The sequence below is a fragment of the Lethenteron reissneri genome, chromosome 8 (genome assembly GCF_015708825.2).
Source record: "Lethenteron reissneri isolate LAM-NWPU_2019-01 chromosome 8, ASM1570882v1, whole genome shotgun sequence".
In the NCBI taxonomy this organism is placed as follows: Eukaryota; Metazoa; Chordata; class Hyperoartia; order Petromyzontiformes; family Petromyzontidae; genus Lethenteron; species Lethenteron reissneri.
Window position 1 is genome coordinate 1,415,554 of NC_083786.1, and position 20,810 is coordinate 1,436,363.

The 20,810-nt window shown below is 51.6% G+C and overlaps 2 protein-coding genes across 4 annotated transcripts in view; one reads left to right on the forward strand and one right to left on the reverse strand.

Moving 5' to 3' along the window:
- LOC133359663 (protein S100-A1-like) overlaps positions 1-20,810 on the reverse strand; it is a 450,535-nt gene that overhangs the window by 194,235 nt on the left and 235,490 nt on the right. The gene's annotated exons all lie outside the window — the stretch shown is intronic.
- LOC133359613 (spectrin beta chain, non-erythrocytic 1-like) overlaps positions 1-20,810 on the forward strand; it is a 152,559-nt gene that overhangs the window by 35,418 nt on the left and 96,331 nt on the right. For 2 of the 3 annotated variants that reach the window (XM_061578084.1, XM_061578091.1), the window contains exon 3: positions 3,060-3,236. In XM_061578084.1, coding sequence (XP_061434068.1) covers positions 3,089-3,236 — 148 coding nt within the window. In that variant the 5' untranslated portion in view covers positions 3,060-3,088. Of the gene's footprint in view, positions 1-3,059; positions 3,237-18,116; positions 18,302-20,810 lie in introns of those variants that run through there. The other variant, XM_061578098.1, reaches the window with a different exon arrangement.

A 20,810-nucleotide genomic window follows, 5' to 3' on the forward strand; every position in this document is an offset into this window, starting at 1 on the left:
CACCCAAAGCCTTCTTGCCGTGAGCCACGAGCTCTACTACTGCGCTGCCACGCCGCCAGCACGAGCATGTTTACGTCGATCGCGGCGTGGAGAGGAAACGCACAGCAAAGGCGACTGGGGGCTGCCTATGGACCTGGTGCAGGCCCCTTGCCTCGCGGTTGCGCGGCGGCCTTGAAGCCGCGTGGTTGTGAAGCTGTCAGGAGATTTGGGACCCTTGGCCCTGGTTGAGATGTCATGATGGAGAATCCCTTGCAGAGGTCACAGGGGGCATAGACGCTGCTGAGCCCAGCCAGCACAGAAGCCACCGCTGTTAACGGCCCCTCTGGAGTCGCGCGACTTGACAGATTACGAGTCGCGTCGCCGCAATTATCATTTATCACTGTGAAATATTATTTTATTTGTTTTGTGTGTCTGGGACCACAAGAGGCACCGCAATGTGCTCAGGATAAATATTTTTATTTGCAGCCTCCAAATTGTCCCAGGCCGCCCGGGTGCCCCGCACCTCCTTCCCCGCGTGTTGTTCTGCCCCCCTCGCTGACCTTCCGTGGGTCACAGCACAGCCCCCTTTCCTCGCCTCCCTCCCTCCCATGTCTCACACACGTGGGCCCCTGCCTCTCATGGGCCATCCGGGCCCCTCTCGCCTGCAGCAAGCCACTGGCACCACCCACTCATTCTCGTCTGTCAGTGAGGCTCCCCTGCCCTCGCCCCCTCCCCGCTGCCATCCCACGTGTTTACACGGACACCTCTCTCTCTCTCGCAGAGACCCCTGCCTCTCTTGGGGCACCACGGTGGCTAGAAGATGTTAGCTACATCGCTTGATACACGGGAGGTCGTGGGTTCGATCCCGACCCTGATGCCTGCTGTGTATTTGGAGATTGCGTCTCTCTCTCTCTCCCCGTGGTCGCATGGATTCTTCTCCGGGTCCTCCGGCTTTTTCCCTCCACATGGAGAATCGGCGTGCGTTTCGAGTATCTGGCTGCTATGCATTTTCGTATGATAAGCCACTTCGTTGAGCTGCCATTTGTGAAAGCCAGGTCACTTCTGCTCAGTGGGCCTTACCTGGTACAATAAAACAATAGAATAATAGTCAAAATAGAATGCTGCTTCGTCCTGTCTGTGCCCCTCCATGTTCCACGTTGTTCACCACAAATGTAAAACTTGTTCTCAGCGACTGTGCTGTGTTCAGGGTCCATCGCTCTGTCTTGTTGTGGCTCTAACGGGGGGGGGGGGGAGTTGCTTACCATCCTTTTCCATGGGCCAGGCTTTGTTTTAAGAGGGCCCTTCGCAGCACAATGGTGATCCCGCTTATACTTAAAAGTCCGACAAATTCGTTAAGCCCCCGTAACAGTAGACGAGTGATCGATTTGATTGGTGACGCAAATGCGGTTATGCGAACAAGTGTGTACCTGTGTCTGGCAACGCGGGAGTGTAACTACCGTTCTCATCGTGATATGTTGCTGGGCCTGGTTGTGTATTTGAAAATGCGCCCAGACAGGAGGCATTGCTCTCAGATCGTCTATGTATGTCACTGCTTTCTGAACCACTCGTTACACACAAAGTGCTTTGCCACGAATGACCCACAATACTTTGCTGATCTCGTCAATGAACATAAACCATCACGCGAGCGCCGGTCATCCTCGCAACAGCGGCTTTTGGCTAGCCATTGAACAAAGATGGTTCACCGCATCACGCGCTTTCGGATGCGCTTCTGCGGCCATCGGGAACACTTTTCCAATATTAGGAAGCTACTGGAACTATGCACTTTCAAATCAAGATTCATTCTCATTTCTTTTCAACTGCTGTTTGTGTCTAGTTTGTTGTCCTTCCCCCGCCGCACCTCCTATTAGCACGGTTGGCTGCGTACGGTGCGAAAGAAGTTCAACATCCATACGTACAGCCCTCTTCACTCCACGGCACACACTTTCGAGCCTGCTCGATCTCTGCGGCACTCCGAGCCAAAGCATCCAACTGCGGCTCGGGTGGGAACAATGAATTGTAATATCGCTGCACACGCCACTTGCAGCAGCAGCTGCGTGCCCAGGGAGTTGTGGACACGGACCGCTGTCTGCATTCGCGACCAACGGAGAGGGGAGGGTTGGGGGGTGGGGGGGAGGGGGTGGCAATGATCCGATCGAGGTGGGGGCTGGATCGGCCACTGAACAGCACGGAGGGGAGTTTGTCTGTCCCAGCTTACGAACAGTGAGCACAGTGAGCGTCTTTCCTTTCCCATAATTCCGAGAATACCGCGGCGCACCCGGAACTTTTCCGCGGCAGCGGCAAAGCGGTTGGCGACGCACTGGCGGCCTACGTGACCTAGGTCACGTTTGTATATCTGTTGAACTTGTTGTGGAGAAATCCTCCTGTTTCGGTCCTAAATATAAATATTTTGTATTTATTACCACCACAACTCTGGCTGTTGCCTGATGAGGCTGGTTGTTGTAATTTGAGTACTGTCACGGTACTCAAATTGTAACTATTGTCATGGATTTTCTCTCCAACACACCGGTGTGCTGAACTAGTAACTAATTGGCATGTTCTGTTTACATTACAACCCTTACTAAATTGGCTGTGTCGGGTGGTGGTGGGTTTAACGACACATTTATATTTACGCCATCTAACTCAAAAAACCTCTTATTGATAATATTGGTGGCGGAAGCCATCATACGTAGCCAACCATGCTAATCGGAGGTGTGAGGAAGGACAACTAACTAAACACAATATCAGTTCTAAAGAAATGAGTTTTCAATCTAGATGATTTAAAAGTGCATAACCCCAGGTGGCTTCCTAATATGGGAAGGAAAGAGCGTTCCAGACGGCCGCGGAAGCGCATCTGAAAGCGCGCGATGCGGTCTTTGTTCGATGGTTGAGCCAAAAGCTGCCGCCGCCGCTTCCGCTGCTGCTGCTGCGAGGGTGACCGGAGTTCGCGTGGTGACGTTTTGTGCTCCTTGACGAGATCGGCAGCGAGGTTACTGTGGTTCAGCAAGGCAGGCTCCAAGAAGGCCACAGAGCCTCGTCCACCGCTCACGCGCCGCTCTGCGCGTGGCTGTCCCCTGCTGCAGGTGGGGCGAGTGTTGCGGCGAGCGGCGCCATGTCGGAGTTCGACTTTGACAGCGAGGAGATCCAACAGCAGTATGAGTACGTCAACAGCCGCTGGGACTTCCCCGAGGAGGAGGACCCCGAGGACGAGAACAACCCCGCTCGCCTCTTCGAGCGGTCGCGCATCAAGGCCCTGGCAGGTAGAGAGACTCACCTGGGCAGACACCCTCACCTGGGCAGACACCCTCACCTGGGCAGACATCCTCACCTGGGAGAATCACCTGGGCAGACACCCTCACCTGGGAGAATCACTTGTGTAGAGACTCTCACCTGGGTGGAGACCATCACTTGGGGTGAGATGCTCACCTGGGAGAGTTACCTGGGTAGAGACGCTTACCTGGGTAGAGATGTTCACCTGGGTAGAGACACTCACCTGGGTACAGATGTTCACCTGGGTAGAGACTGCTCACCTGGGTAGAGACACTCACCTGGGAGAGTTAACTGGGAGAGTTACCTGGGAAGAGATCCTCACTGGGTAGAGACCATCACCTGGGGTGAGATCCTCACCTGGGTAGAGATGCTCACCTGGGAGAGTTACCTGGGAAGAGACCCTCCAGCCCATGAAACAGCAATCATCGAAACAAAAGGTCCACGTGTTAAACATTTCAGATGTAAAATGTGTGGTGTGTGTGGGGACGGAGCTCTCCTTGCACGTAACGGCACGAGGGCATCACAGATAAGTTCATTATCACAACTCCCCCGAGAGGGGGAACGTCAGTGACAATTTACAGCCCGAGGTTAAATTTGGACCCTGGCATTCTCGTCCACCCCCCCTCCCCCCGGTGTGACATGGGGTTGGGGGGGGGCTGTGTTACATTCACGATGCGCGGCTCGGTGCCCGGCATCCGGAACGTTTAAAAATATATCCTCCACACACACAGGTGACCCCCCCCCCATGCGTAGCCTTAACAGACTGTTGGGGCAAGTGCTGTTAGCGAGCACCAATGAAGGCCGGCACGGCACACGAGGGGGAGGGTAGACAGCACCACGCCCGGCCGCCTTTGTCTCCCCAGTGGCGATGTTTACACATCGCACCAGGTACTCATTTCAGGCTGAGTCGACCGAGATAAGGCCCAGGACCGGTTCAGATAAGCGTCACTGGTGTTGACAGTAAGGGGGAATGGAACTCGCGTCGCCGGGTTCGTAGTGCAGCGTAGCGCCGACCGCTCCACGACCGCTCCACCACCGCTCCCCAACGGCCCACACACATACACACACGTGTACACACACACACGCGCGTGTACACACACACGCGCGTGTACACACACACACGCGTGTACACACACACACGCGTGTACACACACATGCGTGTACACACACACACACGCGTATACACACACACACACGCGTGTGCGCCCGCGTGTGACGTTACCGACCCCGTCACGGCGGAGTCTGTGTCCCCGAGCGGCTGTGGCTCATCGTGGAGCGTGCCCTCTGAAACCGCCACGAGGTTTGCCCAGCCCCCCCCCCCCCCCCCCTCGCATTCACCTCCCATCACCGCCTGGGAGAAGGCAGCTTCCGGCGGGCGGCTTCTCCTTCGTGTGGTCGCTACTCCCGGGGGGTGGTGGTGATGGGGGCTTCTTGCCGCGGTGCAGCAGCCCCCAGACTGCGGAACGCTTTTTCGCCTTTGGGCAGTCGGGAATCATTGGAGCTATTTAAGTTCGTCTCCACAACTCACTTCTTCAATGTATGAAAAATAACAATAGGTTTTTACCCTTTCTGGCAATACAACAGGTGTTAAGATGTTCAAACACCAAATAGATACAATTTGCACATCTTCAATGTTATGTATGTACGTATGTTCAATTTCTTTCGCACTGAACGTCTGGCCAGATGGAATAGCGCGTGCAAGACAGGAAAGCATGTAAATGTGCATCAACGTGAAATACATGATGACAGATGTAAAATACATGTCTTCATTTGGGAAATATGCACTGTCCTTCACCACCTTGTACGTACTGTGTTGAACTTATTTCGCACCGTACGTAGCCAACCGTGCTAATCGGAGGTGCCGAGGAAGGACAACAAACTAAACACAAAAAGCAGTTTTAAATAAATGAGTTTTCAATTTAGATTTAAAAAAGTGCACAGCTTCGGTGACTTTCTCATATCAGAAGGAAGAGTGTTCCAGACGGCCATGGAAGCAATTACCCTTGACCTCCAAGTTCTGGCCGTTTTACCCTGCAGGTTCTGTTTATGTCATGCTTTCCATACACGGTGGCGCAATGGGATCTACGGATGAAATTTTCCCCTTTTCCAAGTATAAATTATTATTATTATGAATGTCCAGCAAGGGCCCTGCAGAGTAGGAGGGGGGAGGGGAGTACATTGTTTCCACCGCCCCCTGTGAGGCTCTGCTCCCGCGTCGTTCATCTGTAACGGAGCGCGTTGGTGACCGCCATGTATGGATAAACCAGATTTCAGTAACTCACGCTGCCCATCCAACAATATTCGTATTTTTTTTCACAATAGAAATCAAGATAGGCGCACGTGTGTAAGTCGCATTTGTTGTGTGCGGCACGTTATTTTTGTGAGATTTAACTTCTTAATCGGTTACGCAACTGCTTCTTGGTCTCTGGTGTCGGCCAATCAGTTTCAAAGACAACGTGTATATTATAACAGCATGTTTGTTTACATTTTCACCACCGGTGTGGTTGATGCAGAGTTGATTTCTATTTGGTGTTTGAACATCTTAACACCTCCTGTATTATTCGGAGAAAGGGTAAAAACCGATTCTTATTTTTCATACTTTGAAACTGGTAAAAAAGGTCCCATGAGGTTATTGGTCCCGTTTTCTTGGCGAATCACACTGCGCGGAAAACACACAGAGCGTCGTGCGGTCGATTACAAGTTTTTGTCGATTCGTACTACTTCTCCGTGTGGCTGATGTTGCTGTAGAGCTACAAACTATGATTGTACATTGAGGCGGTCGATGAGCCAGGCGATTGCGTCAGCAGTAGTGGAGTGGCGAATCATCTCTGTGGCGATGCCTCCTCCGATGTAATTGTGAATCGGGCACTGAGTGGTTGTTCTACGTTCCATGGCTCTCTTCTGGGAGGACAACAGTCAGACACCGGAGGGTTTTCCATTTTCCATTTTTGCATCCAGTGCTCACATCCAGTGCTCACGTCCATTGCCCACGTCCAGTGCCCACATCCACTGCCATGGTTTGCGCTGATTTTGGTTGATCGATCGACTTCATTGGCGGTTTTCGTCCTAGCTCTGGGTGGGACCGGTTGCACAGCGGTCGCTCGTGAGCGATGAAGCAGACTGTGCACCATGTGCACGTTGCAGCGGTTGATGTGTGGGCTGCAGCGCCCTTCCCACTAAGTTTTGGTTTGATTGTGTTTGTTGATGCGGGTAAGAAACATGCCGCCTCAATCTGTTTTAGAAGATTGACCCGCGGGGGGACCCTGCTGAAAAACAGGAAGTTGCAGCAGCAAATAAGTCATCGCGTTGCAGGCGCCGAGTAGCACACTCAAGCGAGGAAAACAACGCTCAAAGTCGTGCACCACCCGAGCAACGCTGGCAGCGGGCAACAGAAATGCAGCAGCAACTTGCGTGGGGTTTGCTCACCACGAGTGCAAGAGAAGGGAAACCTTAAATCAAGGAAGGAATGTTCAAGGGGCCCGGGAAGGAAGGTGGGATTTAGACCTGAAACCACGAAGCGAGCTGCTTCCCAAAGTGAAGGGCGGCAACGCGAGACGATGTCTCACCGTGGGCCGGATCTCACTCTGGGCGCTTTCGGGAGAAGTGGAGAGGAGCTCCTGAAGGCGGCGTGACGAGGACTGCGGAGGATGGCGGTCGCGGAGGCGGTCGGTCGATTTGTTGCTGGAGAACTTTGGGGATGAATGACGCCCAACGACGCTGTCTCTCTCCCCGAGTGTCAAGGAGGGAGTGACGTTTACGTCTAAGTGCAGAAATCGGTGGCGTGTTCTGTACGGGGCATCGAGTGCAACGCGAGGAGGGGCTGAACGGTCCGTCCAGTGCTCTCCGAGCTGCATTGGCTTCCGATTGCCGAACAAATTCGTTATAAAGGTCGCACTCGTGACACACGCAAAGCGCTCGCCACACATGAGCCACGATACTTTGGCTGATCTCGTCAAGGAGCATAAACCGTCATCACGCAAACTCCGGTCGTCCTCGCAGCAGCGGCGGCTTTTGGCTGACCATTGAACAAAAACGGTGGTCACCGCATCGCGCGCTTCCAGATGCGCTGCTGCGGCCGTCTGGAACGGTCTTCCTTGCAATATTAGGAAGCCAATGGAGCTACGCACTTTTAAATCTAATTCGGAAGACTCATTTTTTTTTGTCCTTTGCCCGCACCCCTGATTAGCGAGGTTGACTCCGTACGGTGCGGAAAGCGTTCATCATACATACAGAGGGACCAAGCATTGCAGGAGAGTCTCTGTAGCCAGTCTGTACATTACATCATAGATCATAGTCGTTGAACACGGGGAGAGTGGTTGCTTTGACAATTTATAATCTGAGATGCAGGGGAATACAAGGCTTGTATCTGTAGGGGAAACCTATTTTTTTTTTGTCATAGTTTTCTCAGAAATATGTTCTGCATGAGTCTGGAAAAATATTTGGGGATCAAGCATAACACCCAGACATTTGAAATGGTCCGTGAATTCAATTTGCTCAGAGTCCAGAGACACAATCGTGAGGTGGGGCTGCTTAATTGAGGAGATCTTTGTCATCGCCGTGTCCCCGCGTGGCCCCGCGTGGCCCCGCGTGGCCCCGCGTGACCCCGCGTGACCCCGCGTGACCCCGCGTGACCCCGCGTGACCCCGCGTGACCCCGCATGCGTGTGTTTGTTGAACTTGTTTTGTATCATATGTAGCCAACCGTGATAATCGGAGGCGTGAATACTGAAGGGAGCGCAGGGGGTGTATAAAATGATAGCGGACATATCAACCAAAAACATTACTGGATTCTTATGAAAGAATTTTTTTCCGAAATTCACCTTTCCAACGACACTTGATTCCTCCCTGGGCCCGACTGACATCTCTCTGACACGACAGAAACACAGCACCCCGGGCGGTTGGCGCCACCGTTTGGCGACAGAGACAACCGGGGCGTCTTCACCGGCAATCAGTTGTGAAAATAGGAACCCTGAGAATCGTTATCTAAAAGTTCCGAATCATGTGGGGGGGTGGGGAGAAAAATGTATGTACGGGAGCGCGCCCGTCCCTCCTGTATCACAGCCAAATGTTCTAAACGCATGTTTACAAATGTTGAGGGAAAAACTGGAGGATCCGGAGAAAAATCTACGCGACCACGGGGAGAGAGACACACACAAACTCCAAATATACAGCCAGGGTCGGCATGGAACCCACGACCTCCTGTATACCTGGCGAGACCGTTAACATCTCGCCACCTTTGGCTGGCATGGCAGGGCAGCACGTCCAGTTCTGTTGAATTCGACGTTTGCGTTTGTAAACCGTGATAACCATGTAGAGGGCCGTCAAGACTCAACCGTCGAATATCTCCGCCTCGTTGCGGCTGTCATTATTTTGAGAGGTGTGCGTGAAGGACGAGAGCTCGGCCTAGGAAGGGGCTGGGTGTCGCCGCAGCAGCAGCAGCGTCACTCGGGATGATGCTGCAGGATCCCCTTTACTCGCCTCGCCAGCGTTCCATCATCGCGGCAGCTGACGAGTGAAGGTTGATCGTTACAGATTTGAAGTTTTCGTGACTGCAGGGATCCATACTCTTTGGTTCTTTCGGTAAAGTCACGTATGTATAAAATTAATTTAAATCACGACGTTTCGGGCGCAACACAAGCGTTCATCATCCCGCGCTTGTGTTGTGCCCGAAACGTCGTGATTTTATTTTATTTTCTACCTACGTGACTTTACCGAAAGAACCAAAGAGTGTTGATCGTTACGTTTGAGGGCCAAATCTCAACCACGAGCTGACGAAAGAGCACGTCGGAGTGGTGAATGTTAGCCTGGGGAGAAAAAAAACCGAACGTGGGTATGACTTCATCGTTCATGGTGCGTGTGACACATTCTTCAGAGGTGACCGTCGGCCGCCACTCCGCGGCACTCGCTCAGCGCGACTCGCACCCTCGCATGGAATATGGCGCGTGCTTGTCAGCAGCCACACTCTGCTGGTTTTATTGGCCCACTTTATGAGCAGCCCTGTAAAACCCACTTCAATGTGTACTTAGCAGTAATTTGAATCGTTTTTACAACCTGTGAATGAGCTGAGGCACCCGTCCATGATGGCCCGATAGAAACTTGTTTATCATTGGCCTGGTTTTATCCTGCGTATTGAAGCAGATTGCACGTGAACCGTGTCATGGGTATGTTGACACGAGAGCACCTCGTTAACCATCGTCGTCGTAATTGTCATGATCATCATCATTACCACCGGCATATTTATTTTGGGAGAGTTTTCTCTTCTTGTCTCTCAATGCAGCACAGGTGCCGAATGTAAGTGTTGGAAGAAAAGTCTTTTTTTTACCAACATTGCTAAACTTATAATTTTTTAATTTTGATTTAAAGCTTTCGTGACTACAGGGATTCATATTCTTGGTTCTTTCGGTAAAGTCACGTAGAAGGGAAATAATAAAATAATATAAATATAAAACATTTATATTATTTTATTGTAATATAAATGTGTTTACCGAAAGAACCAAGTATTATAAGTTTTAATGCAGATTCATCCTTTTTTTCCCAAAACTATCCAAAACTGTCTTTCAGCCAATATGTAAATTTCCTCCCAGGTGCGTTTGGATGTTACCTGACGTGGCCCTAAGCGGATCTTGTTTAGACCACCCACAGGGATACCTCATCCACGCTCAACGCAAACACAGACCACCAGCTAAGCTGACTTCACGTGGCCTCAAAAGGGCACCTAGCCTGGCACAACTAGGGCGGTGACATCACCTCCACTTCGTGACGTATAGCGGCTGTTGTTACTATGCGTGTGTGTGTGTTCACAATCGGGGTGACGAAAATTACATTGCGTATAATTTTCTAGTTTTATGTTTGAGTGTTAATGTGATGATGGCGCTTTGAGTGGCAGATTTGGGCCAGACAGGCGCATCGTGTGTAAGCAAACGTTAATTTAACGTGACTTGACGATTGACACGTAGCAAACACGTCGATTAAAATCATCAGATTCAATCGTCCACTCCTTGTGTTCTAGAACAAACAAGACAAAGATCCGCCTCTTTAACCTATACAGACTGTTGGGGCAAGTGCTGTTAGCGAGCAGCACCTATGAAGTTCGGCAAAGCACACGAGGGGGTGGCTGGTCAGCACCAGGATCGGCCGCCTTTGTCTCCCTAGTGGCGATATTTTACACACTGCATCAGGGACTCATTTGAGGCTGAGTCACCGATGTTGGTGACCGTGAGCGGGAATTGAACTCGGGTCGCTGGGTTCGTAGCGCAGCGCTAACCGCTCTGGAGCACACGTGGGCGCACACAGAGACGCACTCTTTTACGGGATATCCCTTTGAATAATGAAGCAAGCCGTCTCGCTCGCCGTAGCGAGAAGGTCCGCGAGCGTGAATTATTGACCAGCGGCGGCTCGGAGGCGGCCCGAAGTTGCCGCTGATGGGCGGCGCGGATCGCGAGGCGTTGTCAGTGGGAGGCGCCGGGGGCCCCGACGCCTCTACTGAGCGTTGCGTGGCGCTCGCCGCACCGGCGATTGGGAGGCTCCTGCCCGGCCTGCAGGCCGTGTAACAGCCACGTTGGGAGTGGCACCCCTCCAATCTCAATCATTCGCTGACACAAGCCGGCTCTCATGTTTACACCGCTTATTCCGTTATTTATTTATTTTGTGCTTGTGTCTATTTGATATTGGATTGATATTCTTTTTGCCCACATATTTTCACCCATTTTTTACCTAAGGAATTAATAATAACGCGTAGATTAATACACAGCGTTGTCGCTCCTGGAAATTGCATCCCTAATGATCGATGAGGAACCACAGATGGAGCTGGAAGGCAGCAACATCCAGACGGCGAGCCAACGCTACCAAAAATTACCCCAAGCTTTACGGTCCTATGCATATTAAGATGTATTCGGCCAATTAACCCTTTCCCGTTCCGAGACGTCTGCAAGTCGCATGGTGGGGGTCCCGTCAAGCCCTGCATCTCGTGGAACGTGCAAGCGGCTCGGCGTAAATTGTATTTGGAGAGGCGTAGGAGCGCCATTGTTTTTTAAAGACATCGTATTCACCGCAGAGAACCGTAGCGACACGACCGCAGTCTACGATAGATGGCGCCAAACTGTGCCACACGCCCTCCCGCGTGGCCTTGTGGGAGCCTCGGTATGTCTTCCAACCTGAAGACGTACCTATAAAGATATTTTTTTTATTTTAGAAACATGGGAAAGTGTTAATGAGTTTGCATACATTCCCGTATAATTTATTCTATTCTCCACTCATGGTCGTGACTGGCAGGGTTCATGAAATGAGAGGGCCTCGTATTAGGGATCACTGGATGCACTGGCCCCTGCCATGGTAACGTTCAACACTGGCCCAGGTTCACCAGTGGGCTGACTGCACCGAAATCTTCCCCGGATCACTCTTGCACAAAAAACTCTCAATCACTTTGAGACCCATCTCGCCTGGCATGGAGGAGGTCGTGGGTTCGATCGCAACTCTGATTCCTCTATATTTGGAGCCTGCGGTGTTTGCCCTGTGGTCGTGTGGATTTTTCTCCGGGTCCTCCAGTGTTTCGCTGCTATAAATTTCCACGTGATAAACCGCCACTTCGTCGAGATATCATTAGTAGCCAGATCGCATCTGAAAAAGGGCCATATAGCTCAAGTGCGCCTTACCTGGTAAAATCCAAATAGTTTTTTAGTTTGTATAATGTACATAGAGGTAATGGATCTGCGCCGGCTCAGAGCTGCAATTTCACAAGACGCATGCCACCCACCTTTGCCGTTAACGTGCACAGGTGACTAACTGATGATTGCAACGTGGCAGCAACAGGTCAAAAATTGCAGCAGTGCTGAGCTCTCCCCGGACTGGTTCCGCTCTCACGCTGCCTGGTTATTCTGTGAAGCTGCGGTGGAATTCCGTGATGCTGTTCCATGATGGAGGAAGCTCTAGAGCAGCCGCTGCTGTTTTGGTTCTTCATTGATTGTTGAGTTGGATCACGTCGGCGGTGATCACGTTGGTGCTCACGTAGGTGATCACGTCGGCGGTGATCACGTCGGTGATGACGTGATCACGTTGGTGATCAGGTAGGTGATCAGGTCGGTGATGACGTCGGTGATGACGTCGGTGATGACGTCGGTGATGACGTCGGTGATCAGGTAGGTGATCAGGTAGGTGATCAGGTAGGTGATCAGGTAGCTGATCACGCTGGTGATCACGTTGGTGATCAGGCAGGTGATGACATCGGTGATCACGTTGGTGATCACACCAATAACGTCCCTCGTCATCGCTGGAAGTCGCTCCAGCCCTTTTGGAGCAATGCGCTTGACCTGGAACAATGCGGATTCCACCCCGCTGAAGCCTGTAGAGCTGACTGAAGTTCAAAGGGACTCCCAAACAAACGCCTCGTTGTGAAAGACCCAACGCAGAACATCCCTGGGTTTGATCTTCTAAACCATGGCACTGTGTATTCTTGGATCTTTCGCTAAAGTCACGTAGAAGGAGAATAAGAAAATAATAAAAATAAAACATAATAAAATTATCACGAAGTTTCGGCCACAACACAAGCAGCCGTCCTCAGGTGAAGAACAGAGCTGTCAGAAAGACAGCGTCCTCAGCTTTAAATCGAAATTCATGGCACTGTGGTCATCCAGAACAGACTGTACAACGTATAACGACGCAATGCCCGATCCACAAATACAAAGGAGACATCAAAGGGATTATGATGCACTACTCCCGCTGCTCCTGACGCGGTTGTTATCTGTGCTTGACCACTTGCATGTGACATTGTAGTTGTTGCTCTGCATCTACATCAGCCGCCATACGAGAGAAGACTTAGGTCAAATGTGTGGCAACTGCTGGATTGTTACCGAAGTGATAATTAATCGATACGTTTGCTCACGTGCGACAACTTTATCAATTGGTTGCGTCGGGTGGAGGGAGGGCTCACGACACACAACTTAACTCACGCGATTCCAAGACAAAGGTCATACTCAGGATGGTGATGCTCGTCGCCAAGTCCTGCCGCGCGTCTCAGATCGGCTGCCACTCCGGCGCGTGCCGCGAGCCCTCTCCGCCCATGCCGCCTGTGGTGGCAAAAAAAACCTGAAGCCAGCGTTGTGCTGCTGCTGCTGCCGCCGCCTCGAACGAGCCCCGACGTGCAGGCGCCGCCGTGATCCTCGCAGTCGCTCGCAACGTCCGTAACTGTCGAACTTCGTTCACGCCCTACGTCGCCAACCGCAGCTAATCGGAGGGCGCAAGCTGCAACCGCTTCCAACCGCGGTGGCCGGGCGGAGCAGGCCAGGCCGCGTGTGCGCGCCGCCTGCCCGCATGCTCGCGCGTCCGTGTGCTCGAAGGAATGCTCCCTTTGAAGTCGTGAGCCCAGCGAACGAGGGCAGCGTAATGCCCGTCCGCAGCGCTTGATCCCCACACAATGCGGGAGGTGTCGCACCGCTGCTTTGTTTCCCTGTCCCATTGATTTCCTTCTCTTTGGCTCTTGAGACTGTGTCTCGCTTATCTGCGCAGCTCGTAAGGAACACTTTATCCCAGCGTTAGCTATTCTGGCTGTCACTCTGCCAACTTTTTGGCGAAGTGATGAAGATGGTGCGGAGGAGTTGGTCCGGGCAACGCTCTGCGACTCGTTATTTTCAGAAGCGTATGGGATGGGAGAGGAAAATTGAGCACCCAGATTAAATCCATGTAGAGAGGGGATACCGCAAAATTTTCACACGGATGGATGCAAGAATCCATTGCGATACTGGCTTCTCCTGCCCAGCAGTGTCTCAGCATCAAGACGATCTCATTTCTCATTTCACCATTTGGGCTTCTCCACGTTCAACCTCATCATTCCTTCTTTTCGAAGGAAAAAAAATCATTACTTCATGTCATATTCCCAGGGGCTACAAAACCCCTGGTTGGATGACGCTCACCTCTCCCCTTCTCCTAGAATGGACCTTGGAAGAGGCCACCCAGGGGAGGGGTCGTCATGGCAGGGGTGCAAAACTATGGGGAGAGGCACGTGCAGGGGTGGGGGGCACGCTGTTGGTTGGGGGGGGGGGGGGCTATGTGGCAACGCGATGCTCCGCATCGGGGCCCAGTTGGTGGCAAGGGAGCCCAGAATCATCAAGACGAACAAGGCCTGATTGCCGCGTCTGGACATCGTATCAATAGTGCAGAACAACGTTGCGTGATCCACCCCCTTTGAGGGAATCCTAGAGCAATGGCCGTGAGTATTGTAACCTCTAAATCTTTGTATTATTAAATCTTTGTATTATTAAACCCAATACACGGTGCAACTAAAACAAGTTATACAGTGGAGTTATAGCCTCACATATTATTGTTAAAAACATCCGTAGCTATTTCAGTAAAAGTGAGTTGGAAGAAAGAAAGGGGGCCCACAGTCAGATCTTGCATAGCCCCCCCTCCCCCAGTTGAAATCGGTCGTAGCAGCAGCAGCGCAGCAGCAGTAGCAGCAGCAGCAGCAGCAGCACCACAGTAGCAGCAGCAGGAGCACAGTAGCAGCAGCAGCAGCAGCACCACAGTAGCAGCAGCAGCAGCACCACAGCAGCAGCAGCAGGAGCACAGTAGCAGCAGCAGCACAACAGTAGCAGCAGCAGCAGCACAGCAGCAGCAGCACAGCAGCACAGCACCCACTCTGGCCTTGAGCCCCTCCCTCACCCCGCCCGCGGGGGGGGGGGGGGTCACACAGGGCACCGAGGCGCTTGTTTGCGGAGGTCGCGGTGAGCCACCCGCCAGGTTCGCCCGCAGCATCAGCGGGGTGGCTTCAATTCCTCGCTCGAGTGTCAACATTTATTTTTTACCATCGTGCCCAGCACTCGGCAGACTGCGGTGGCAATGGTCACAGCGTAAGTTGACATGGCCATAACTACGGGAGCTTTTTTGGCAGTATCCAAAATTATGGAAAATAAGAATGGGTTTTACGCTGTCAAGCAATACAAAAAAACTATCCTTATTTTTCAACCGTAAGAAGTGCTCGCACAAAAAAAAGATTTCGTATCACCTGAAAAGAAAAGGGACCTTCCGTACTCGCCCAGATCAGTGGCGTTCAACTGACTGCTTTTAAAATTGCAAACATTTTCCTCGAAAACATTTCCCTTAGTTGGTGGCTCGCCGTGTTTTAATTTAAATGATCATAGCAGCCTGGTTGGGCACTGCAACCGAATAGGAATCCGATGAGCTATGAAGCTCTTTTTCGCAGATGTTATTGTTAGTCTTAACGTTAGCTTAAACACACTTCGTCCGTGATCTACAGTTACCTGGGTGAAAAGTTTTGTATAATCCTGGGCAGCTCACTCAACAACGTAATAAACTAAAGTACACGTATGTCTGTGCAAGAGCCTACGTGCATCCTAGTGTGCGTGGTCTGTGCCATAATACGGAATAACCATTGCATCTGCCCTGACTAACGTGCGGAGCCATTTGATTGAAAATTCCACGAGTCGTCTCACTTTGCGAGGGATAAACAGCGGTTAGAGGCCTGGTCCGCGGTCCCGAGCGAGTAATCTTTCGCCCAGTCGGTAATTCGATTCCCGTCGTCGCACACGAATGTTTGTGGGGAGTAACCAAACGTCAGCGCCATCTCTTGTGCCTCGATATTAAACGTCCCGTTCAATTATTATGATGTTTTAGTCCAAAATACTTCACGGATTGCCTCCTCCTGTGTGCAAGGGAGCCGGTGTTGAAATTCCTCACACACTAGGGAAGGGCACTCGAACTTCATAGAGATTGTCAGCGACTTAATTAAACCTACTTGTTGTACTGCAATTTTTTGCAGTTATCTCACTACCCGTGTCGTTTTTTTGTTACACGTGTATGATCTGGCCCGTGGTCCATTCATTCCTGCTTGCCTAATCACTGGATCGTCCCAGTCATTAATTCACAAAACTAAGCTGATCTGCACCACATTCAAAGTTTTAAAATGATTTACAACCAAGATTCAAAATAAATAAGCGGACAATAAAGTCTCCCGCACCCCGCCGTCTCTCTCCACGTGCAAGCAACAAAAAAGTATTTTGTGTCCATGCCGTCGGTCGTAAACAGCCTTCTGGGAAGTGCACAATTCTATCAACGTTGATTTCAAGACGAGCAAACTCAGCACCGGTTTCAACACAGCACTGTCTCAGCAGCAGAGTCACGCTTGCTTGAATCAATGCGCGTATACTGCCAATCTTACGGGCAACTTTAACTAAGCTGTGTAAAAAAAATATTTTTATCAGTCTTTGCAAATACGATTAAAGTATCGCTCGGTGGCCTAACGCCATTTACATTGTTTTATTTCGTTTATTAAAGATCCTCCAAGGTCTTCTAGATGACGTGAGTGTCTTTGCCCATGTACACACGCTGCGAGTGTGCGCGTGCTGTGACATGCCTGGCAACCGAGCCGTCTCACATTGCTCAGGTCTTGTTTTTCTTTTGGGGGAACGGTTGTTTCTTTCGTGCGACGCAAAAAACTTTGCGCGACTTCCTCGCACGGCCGGTCAGTTGTCCAAGCTCCGTTACACTTTCTCACTTGCCCACACAATGCGTCTCAAGGACAGCGGCGCGAAATCTACGATCGTCGTGGAGCCTTTACGATGTGAGACGAACGCAACGACACGCGACGTCACGAACCATCACCTGTCAGAGGAAATACAAATACCCCGGCGCAATTGACCATATACCACACGTGGACCGCGTGTCCGGCGCGTTAAAATTTACCCGCTGATGAACGTGCTCAATCGTTAGGCTGACTGGCCTTCGATGAGGCACCGAGCCGTCTGACACTCACTGGGGCTCACCAGAAACCCGTGACTGCCTGCGCGCACCGCTCGCTACACACACAGGCGAGGACACGGCACATAAGCCGCAGCGACCCTGAGAGTCGAATAAATGAATAGTGTATTCGCTCCTTCGGAGAGGCTTATAAACAAGACTCTTTTAGCGATAGATATTACTGAAACGTTATTTCAGCGAACGGGTCTTCACGGAAGGCACGATGCAGTCAGGGAGACGTGGATGGGTTTCATCATCGCTGTGCTCATCAGTGATACATCGAAAGTCACGGACTGCAATCAAATGATATACAAGTGTGTGCACCTTCGGATTGTGCTGTGTATATTTTCAAAACTTTGCCAATGGCTGGGGCTAGGACTTTCGGGGAAGGTCTCTGTGAGGAGCAGAACATTTGCACGTCGATATTTCTGTCCCTTTCTGAATGTTGGGTGTCATTTGGGAATCCCTAAATCACCTTGAGATGTAATCCTACCCCAAGACTTGACACCTCGCCTCATGCAAAACAAAGACAAAGATCCCCCCCCCCCCCCCGTGAATAGCCCTGACAGACTGTTGGTGCAAGTGCAAGTGCTGGTAGCGAGCAAGGCTCAAGGAATGGGTGGATTTGCCAGCACCACGCCCGGCCGCCTTTGTCTCCACGGTGGACGTGTTTTACGCACCTCACCAAGGTACTCATTTGAGGTCGAGTCGACCTAGGGGTGGCCTAGGACCAGGTTCGGACAATCCCACCGTACGAGACTCCCCCCGGCGCCCCCCTCCCCCCAGGGCTTCGTCGTGCCCCCCCGCCCGTGCCGTGGTGTCTCGCTTCAGTGGTGACGCAGTTCTCACCTTTTCCCCCCCTTTGCAAAGCGAATCGACAAAGGTGAGCGGAATGCGCCCAGCGCCAAGTCGCAAAGCGAGCTGGGGACTGACGCCGTCGCCGCATGAAGGCCCTCCCCTCCTCGCCACACCCACGGCCTCCACCCCCCCCCCCTCGTCAAAGTTAGCGCGACGCGGCGTCTATTTACCCACTCGCCGGTTGCTAGCGCACGGCCGTGTTAGAGACAAGGGGGGGGTGGTGGTGGTGGTGGTGGCAGCAGTTCTGTGCCCGCGAGAGCACGCACCAAGCTCGGCTCGCTCCAGGGCCGCGTCCGACCCGCGCAAGCGCCAGAGAGCACGCGCGCCGGCACCGTCGCGTCGAACGCCGCCTACGAAGATGAGCGGCGTGACGACCCCGCCGTCGCCCGGCAGCTCGCTGCTCGCGATGCACAACTTCCGGCAGATGGACGGCCGCTTCAAGCAGCTCCAAGGTGCACGCCGTGCCCGCCCGTGCTCGGGCAAAAACCCCACTCCCCGACACGGCCGCACATTTTCACTCAATGACGACCGTTTTCTGCTCAGTTGGGTCATCCGACGGTATTTACCAGAGGGCAAGTGACGGTACCAGCGTCTTGATTACAGATGATGCGGACGAGAGATTTGGTATTAATTTAGTATGGATTTCGAATGTTTTTTTAATATGTAGATAAAATGTGATGATTATTGCTCCAATTTGTAGCTGTGTGTATGTGTGTGTGTAACGGTGTTTATTGCACCAAGTGAAGAGCGAAGTAAGTGCGTGCTCTAGTCACGTGTACGTCTTTAAGCAAATGCAGAGGTTTTTGGCTTTGAGTAATTCCTACAAGTCTCCCCCCCGGAGGACCCGAAGAGTTGTTGAGATGCTCTCGGAGCGCTACGCACCACCGCTGGCCAATCGGGGATCAGCCGCGGTGCCGTTGTTGACCCACCGGCATTATTCCCTTCAGGGTCGCGGCTTCACGGGTGATGAATGGATGTATAATGGGTGTATTGGTTTTGTGAGGCAATGTCATCGTTGGCGTCGGTGAGCGATGAGTGAAGAGGGAGAGGCCCGATCTCCATGGATGGGAGGGGCTCAGCTAGCCTGGTGGTACGAGCCACAGGCCCCGGCCAGGTGAATGTCTAAATTCTTCTGTTCTCATGGGTGCCGGGCCATGTGTGTGTATATGTGTGTATGTGTGTGTGTCGAACCTCTTTAAGCACCGTCCGTAGCCAGCCGTGCTAATCGGAGGTGCTGTGTAAGTGTGTGGGTACTTTGTAAGTGTATTGTCCGTGGTATAAGATCAGCCAATGATTGTGTTTGCGCAGTCGTATGCGCTAATTTTTCGTTTACAATTATTTAGTTAGTGTCGAATTTTGTTTGCAATACCATGTCGAGTTATATTCTTTTCATGAAGAGTGTGAAAATGTAGTTCCACCCTTCCCGCCAACCCCCCCCCCCCGATAGGATTAATTTCCCACCTCATGTATAATTAGGTCGACTTCTCACGTTGCAGTCAGAAGGGTAAATTATTCAAGGTCGCCGTTAAAAGTTTGTCGAGCATCCTGTCACTCTACAGCCCGTGGGGTTCTGTCCCGACGGGTTACGGCGCAGCACACTCCTCGAGGACCTCGTTAAATTTAAGGGGGGGGGGTGGCTTTAGCACAGTGGATTACACCGTTTCAGTTTAAATCGACGATTGTGATTTTTTTGTCATGCGACCAGAGTGACTCTTTGGGGGAGTTGCAGCACCATCGTCTTGGGAACGCGGCGTGGGTTATTAATGAGGCTATCCGAGTTGACCGGGCTGATGCGCTGGAGATGACGGGGAAGTGAAATATAGATGATTAAAGCTACGAACTATTTTTATTTGACCAGGTAAGGCCCACTGAGCTCTTGAGATCTGTTTCAGAAGCTACCTGGCCACAAATGGTAACTCAGCGAAGTGACTTATTGCGTGGAAATTTATAACAGCCAATTACTCTATATGTACGTTTATAAGTGTGGAGGGAAAAACCGAAGGACCCGGAGAAAAATCTACACGACCACGGGGCGAACAAATATACAGCAGGAGTCGAGGTCGGGATCGAACCCACGACCTCCTGTATACCAGGCGAGGTAGTTAACATCTCCTAGCCACCGTGGCAACCCATGGAAGTGTTTTGCTCGCACATTTTGTTTCATCCCTACTGGTCGAACGGCGCGGCCCTCGGTGTTGACAGTCTCTCGTCTCGCAGCGAGGAGTCCCAACCCTGCGTGCCCATTCGCTACGGTGTGCCCCGCGTCCTGGCGCAAGCTGCATCACTCGGCGCTTTGTAAGACAGGGGTCGGTGGATCGCATAGATTTCCGAGACTCTCGAAGCCTCTGGGCAGGAGATGGCGGTACGGAGAGTAGGTCTGTGAAGCCGCATGCGTGAACATTTTGGGTATCCGCTTGTTGTGTTATAACTTTGCTTGGAAAATGAACAAAACGATGACCGTGATGTAATGATACGATTATTTGATCTCCAAGTTGAATAAAGGATGACCGTGAGACCAAATATCACACGATATATATCGTAGACTCGCCATGTCTCGGCAAATGAAGTCGACATCCAAATTCTTTGCGTGCGTGATATGTCCACGATATTTAGGCATGTCATGAACTTTAAAAATAGAAACTTTTTTATTTTACCTGTAAGGCCCACTGAGCTATACAGCTCGTTTCAGAAGCGACCTGATCACAAATGATGGCTCAACAAAGTGGCTTATTGCGTGGACATTTATAGCAACTAAATACTCTAAACGCATGTTGATTCTAAATGTGGAGGGAAATACTGGACCACCTGGAAAAAAATCTACACGACCATGGGTAGAGAGACATGCAAACTCCAAATATACAGCAGGCGTCAGGGTGAAGATCAAACCCACGGCCTCCTGTATACCAGGCGAGGGAGTTAACATCTCACCACCGCGGCACCCCATGCATGTGACTGAGTTAC